The 6000-nt window shown below is 32.5% G+C and overlaps 1 protein-coding gene across 9 annotated transcripts in view; it reads right to left on the reverse strand.

The window, feature by feature from the left end:
* Positions 1-2334, reverse strand: part of sqd (RNA-binding protein squid) — a 43270-nt gene extending 40936 nt beyond the window's left edge. For 8 of the 9 annotated variants that reach the window (XM_075361293.1, XM_075361291.1, XM_075361288.1 and 5 more), the window contains exon 1: positions 2100-2333. In XM_075361293.1, coding sequence (XP_075217408.1) covers positions 2100-2269 — 170 coding nt within the window. In that variant the 5' untranslated portion in view covers positions 2270-2333. Of the gene's footprint in view, positions 1-2099 lie in introns of all 9 variants that reach the window. The other variant, XM_075361289.1, reaches the window with a different exon arrangement.
* Between the last annotated feature and the right edge of the window lie 3666 nt (positions 2335-6000).

Genomic DNA, 6000 nt, shown 5'->3' on the forward strand with positions numbered 1-6000 from the left:
TAAAACTGCAAAACTCCAATGAAGAGTGATATCATCTGCCTGTCTGAAAGGTTCAGGGTACCTATATTGGTCACGCATAGAATTTTTTCGTTATAAATAATTAACAAAATAAAAATTAATAGTATACTTGTAATTAGAAATACGCTCTAGTTACCAAAGAGAATATTAAAAAAAGAAATATTCTTTGTATTTGTTTATAAAATATAAGATCACATATTATGCTAAAAAAAATAATAAACATTTAATATTTTAACAAAAATATTTGTCATTCATGATTTTTCCTCCTTTGCCAATAAGAAGAAATCTCAAGCACTACAAATTTTTAAGTACATAAAAGTTAAGCCTTTACCATTAGTTAGGTTACAATTAAGGAGAATGGCTACCACACCTTGAGCATAATGTATTAGCAGCAAATAATTTTAATTGACAATACCGGTAATAACATAAAATCAACACATGGATTAATATAATTTAATAAACATTCCTTTTACTTAATTTTGGTTTATTCTTGGATGTAAGGCTAGCTTCTAACACTTCTAAATTCACTCTTTCTATTTTGAATTAAATTAACATATTTCTAAAGTTACATAAAAATAAAAAGCGAGGCCACTACAAACAAAAATTACCAGTATAGGTTAGTTCTGGTACTGTATAAATACACTGATTCTACAATAAGCATTTACAATAAATTTTCAATAAATATCAGTATGAAGCAGTTAAAATTAGTAATATTGCTTGATAAAGCACATTTTCTTAGTTAACATTTTTTGTTATTCCCCCGATATTAAAGTTTCATTTTAAAAATTAGGTAATTATAGTAACTTTTCAAGATTAAATTGGCTAAGTTACATACTGTTGCTCACTAGAGCTAATATTAATTTCTTAAGTAGTACCTAATTTGAAAAGTTCCATCAATAAGATATAGCATAATACGAATGAATAGTTTAGCACACCAATTTCAAATTAATAATTTTTTTCCTGAATGGCGGCCTTATGACTGAACAAACTTCTTACAAAAGTAAAATCAATCTAAAAATGCAAAATTTTACAAAGAAAAAAGGAAAATTTAATGCGCATCAAAATCTTTAGGGAAAATCAATGTACATAATAATAAATTATGCTTTACCAGCTATACTATTTATTATCTAATATTAAAATAGCAAAATTAAATAACACAAAAACGTGTTGCAATAAAAGTACAGATCAATAATTCAATGCTAATAATCAGTATTTGGTCACTTTATGATCTACAATGCATTACTTAGAATATAATAAAATTTAAATAAGATTAATTGCTAGTATTCATACATGTTACAATTTCCTCAAGAAGTAAACGATTAGTTGCGTTATCTCATTCAGTATTAAACATAGTACTAATAACAGAAAATCTTTATTTATAAATAAATTAAAAAAAACAGCAAAAACACAATAACAAAACAATATAGAATTAATATTAGTTAACTTTAACTTTTCATGAAATTTGAAAGATTTTAGATCCGGAATATGTACAATCTTTTATAGAAATAAACTACGCCGAACAAAACGTAGACTAATGACCTCGCGCGAACCACGTCAATACTTTACTTAACTTTTAAGAGAGTAAACAGTATTATTCACAAGCAAACAAAATTACTACACATTAACGGTAAAACGTTACAAATTTCGGAAAATGTTGAGATCTAATTTTAGTACAAAAAAAATCGTGGCCAGAGACCGGCTTGACGGCCATTTTGTACGCCGAACTAAAACTGACTAAATCAATTGTACATATTGAAAAACGCATCACAGCTAGGATTCCCGACAATATTATTACAAAGAAACTTACGTGTATACACAGAGAAAATCAACCCACGACAGAAACATTACCCTCTAAAACAAAAGGTATGCAACAGCCAGAAATACAAAATAAGAACAAAGCCCCCGAGCACATGGACCGCCCATTTCACTTCCCGCAGAACAAGGTAACGAGTTCTCAAAAGAACTTACAGTTAAGGGCGACTTGGCTTACATACGGGCTAATTTAAAGAAATTGACCATACTCTGAAACCAAAAATTAATAAAATATAACAGTTTCATTTAGTAAAATAAAAATGGCGTACCTTTCATCATCTTTTCCCGGAGCTTCAGCACTCCCGCTGTCTCCTTGGACGTCACCGCCTCCGTTTTCCGTGGCTGTACCGCCACCATTCATTTGATCATCTTGTGTATAATCTTCCCCTCCTTGCCCAAATTCACCATTATTCATTTCATACTCTTGAGTTTCTGCCATTTCGATCAAGTTAACACTCAACGCGTCTAGCCAGAATGAGGGGTCGCAGAGAAAGAGAACTACCGGCCAGACAACGCTGCGCACAATGCCTGCGCGTGGGGAAATGGCATTGTGGGTAATATTAAACTCGCCTCAAGGATCAAGAGAGAGAAGATGCTATTTAAAAATCCAGCAAACGAACCAAAAGCAATGTAAGTACCCCTCAAAGAGACAATTGTAAATATGATGGTAGGGAGAGTCCAACAACCGGCATCAGTAATATAGAAGTAAATGGCGGCAAGCTTCTCTTACGGCTTGGGTTTACCCTGTCACGAGTAACCGGTGTAGAAATGCTTTGAAAAGTGATTATTTTTAAATAAAATAATATTATGCTTAGCTATCTATTTTCCAGATACTTTAAAAATAACTCCGAACTTTTACAGTTAAAATCGTATTTAGATAATTCCAATTGTATATGTAAAATGTAATATATTAAGTAAACTTAATAAACATTACATGAAATAAAAGAGACTAGTTCTGTTTGATTTAGTACTTGTCTATTTACGTTGTTTCTTTCATTTTTCTTGCATCAATTTATCTTTGCTAACGGTTTTCTTTTAACTGGCAGCATATGTTAGCCTGCCCATTTTTAAATAAAATAAACTTAAAAATTATAATTTTAAAAAATGCAGCTACATTCTAAAAAGTAAATAATAAATGCTCTTCAAATGTTTAAATTTCGATTTGTTGATAAGTCAAATAAGAATTAGCAAGTTGTAGGTAATTTTTATCTTATAATAGGTACTGACTTAGAAAAGTATAAATTTTCAAAAAAAAATTGAGTTTAATTTCATCAGTTAATTTCTTATTAAAGTATATTTAATGCAAACGTACTTTAGGTGTAAGCCACATTCAAAAATAGTTTTAAAACAAAATATATGAATGAATACACAATAAAATCTGTAAAACATAATCGGGTACAACAAAAAAGTAAAAAACCCGGATTCCTGCGCTTATAAAACCATGTAGCATATAAGATTCACTGTATCAGAATAATAATACTCCCTCCGGCGAGGGTAGTGCATTGCATCCTACAACATCTAGGGCTCCCAAGAGGCGCATTCCTGCTAGGCCGGAAGGCGAAAGGACTTATCGGACGGACTGAAGGGGAATGGCGCACATATACGGCCTTAGGAGACGCCTGAATAAATTTTCAGTCTGGTCTAAAGGATCGGAACACGATCCATAACTCCGTCGGTAAAAGATAAACTAAAATATTCCGCCCGATAGAAAAGAATGACAGCAGCACGGTACTTTTGTCCAGGCTGTGCGATAAGTAGGAAAGTACATAATTCTCCCGATATCCTTGCGTTCCGTTCTAATAATAACAGAAAGCTTGTATTTATAGTAGTCTAATGCCTTGTACTAATAACAAGGCATCCACTGTGCATCGCCCTTACTGGAGCAAAGAAATTTAATCATATTTTTATTACAACTAAAAATAGGTATTTAAGTCATGAGTTTGTCATTTATTTGAAAATGGCTGATAACCGGAAAACCGTCGCTCCAAGAAGGCTAAGGCAGTGAGAAAAGATTAGGCAGTTAGAATATATATTAATGCGCGTTTCGGTAAGCATAACATCGATTAGATTAAAAGGGTGCTTTTCAGCTTTTTAAAGACAAATTTCAGTAATGAAATGATATTTCATAGGCTAACGGAAATGATTGTGAAATTAAATAACACCATCCTAAATTTTTTACCATTATAACGGTAGAACTTATACTTGTTTTTAAACAAGTATAATTTTTAAGCTTCAAACTTAACGGCAAAGATATGATACTAATATAAAAAGTCGTGTAAAATAAAACATAATTTAAATAACAGTTAAACAAACATAATAAAAAGTAATACGTCAGTTATGAGTACATAGACAATTGTAACGACTGACTTTCGAGATAAGGAAGGTTATCACATAATTTGTTCTCTAATAAAAAATATAAACAAAAAATATGATCTGATAAGTTCATGTTCGTGTTTTTTGCAATTTAACATTTATTATAAAAACTGATTGAAGATTACATAAAATAAAATAATTTATTCTATACGAAAATAAAAAAAGGACTGGCTGGAACTTAGCATTCCCGTCGCGGCTTCTCCCGCGCTAAATGGTTGCTTGAGTTTCCCTTCGTGGTGAGGGGATATTACTTAGTCGATCATGGCTCGCTTTGTTCGTTCGCCCTTCCGTCTAGTCAGAGGGGTCTGTCCCTTGAACCCCGCTGTGTTCATTACTCATGCTTGTAAGTTGCATTTACACCGTAAGAAGAACATGTATATAAATTTTCTTCAGTAGTTTTTGCTAAAAGTTTTTATACACATTCTTCCTACGGTGTAAGTGCACACTAAGAAAGGATTCTTTGAAATTCCGATTTTAAAGGGTTAAAATGGAGTAACAATGAAATATACTATTTTTTTAATTTCTCTGTAATAAATGAAGATATCAACTTAATTTTTATTGTGTGGATTTTTCATGTAAATAAATAAAAACTAATTTCTAGATTTTTTTGAAATTTCAAGTTTAAAGGTTTAAAATGGATTTTGATTGTTTTTTCTTAAACCCGGCTATTTTTTTTTTTTTTTTTTTTTAATTTCTCGGTAGCAAATAAAGATATCAGCTTGATTTTGTATGTGTGTGTAATTTTTATGTATATATCTAAAAACTAATTTCTAGATTTTTCGAAATTGAACCTTGAAAGGGATGAAAAAAGGTAAAAATTTTGAACAATGATTGTAAATTTTTCCCATTTCCGACTATACTGAACGAGATATTCATTAGATTGGGGCTTGCAAATACTCTTCAGACAAATAACTAGAAACCATTTTCGGGTTTTTTGAATGACTTTTTAGCGACGATGTATGGCGCGGCGGCTCAAACAACACAGCCACTGTATGTGCGACACGACCGGCTGCACCTGCCTCCGGTTACTTGACTTTCTTTTTCTGTTTAGTTTCCGGAACTACCGTAAGGTATTACTTCAGTGGATAATATGTATGAATGTAAATGAAGTGTAATCTTGCACAGTCTCAGGTCGGCCATTCCTGAGGTGTGTAGTTAACTGAAACCCGACCACCAAAGAACACCGGTATCCACGATCTAGTATTCAAAACCGTATAAATGTAACTGCTTTCACTAAGATTGAACGTTAGAAATCTCGTCTTCAAAATCAGCTGGTTTGCGATGACGAATTCACCACTAGACCAACTCAGCGAGTTCCGCTTACTTGACTAAAAATCATAAAATAAACGTAATTAAAAACATTTTTTAAAAAATGAGAAACGAAGTACGGTAACCTCCTATATGTTTGTTGGGAAACGCTAAGAACTGAGAAAAATACATCTTTACCCGAACTTCGTACGGGTAAGCAGATGAAACTAATATTTTTTTAGATGGAGACCGACTGTTTTGATATTCACATTCTTAGATCACTGTAAGTTTCGGGTCTTGTACTGACCAAACTGTTGCTCTGAAGAAATTACAATACACTGATGTTTTTTACAAATTGAACGGACTTTAATTTTTTTTTATTTATCATTATTATTTTCACAAACCGAGTTTAATGAACACACGGAGTCCAAGAGACAGACCCGTCTCGGACGGGAAGGGCAAGCGAAGAGAGCCATGATCGGATATCCCCTGACCGCGACGGGAAACGCAACTAACCATATAGCACGGGCGAAGCCGAGACGGGTCTGC

Source organism: Lycorma delicatula, chromosome 3, assembly GCF_047948215.1.
Source record: "Lycorma delicatula isolate Av1 chromosome 3, ASM4794821v1, whole genome shotgun sequence".
Classification (NCBI taxonomy): domain Eukaryota; kingdom Metazoa; phylum Arthropoda; class Insecta; order Hemiptera; family Fulgoridae; genus Lycorma; species Lycorma delicatula.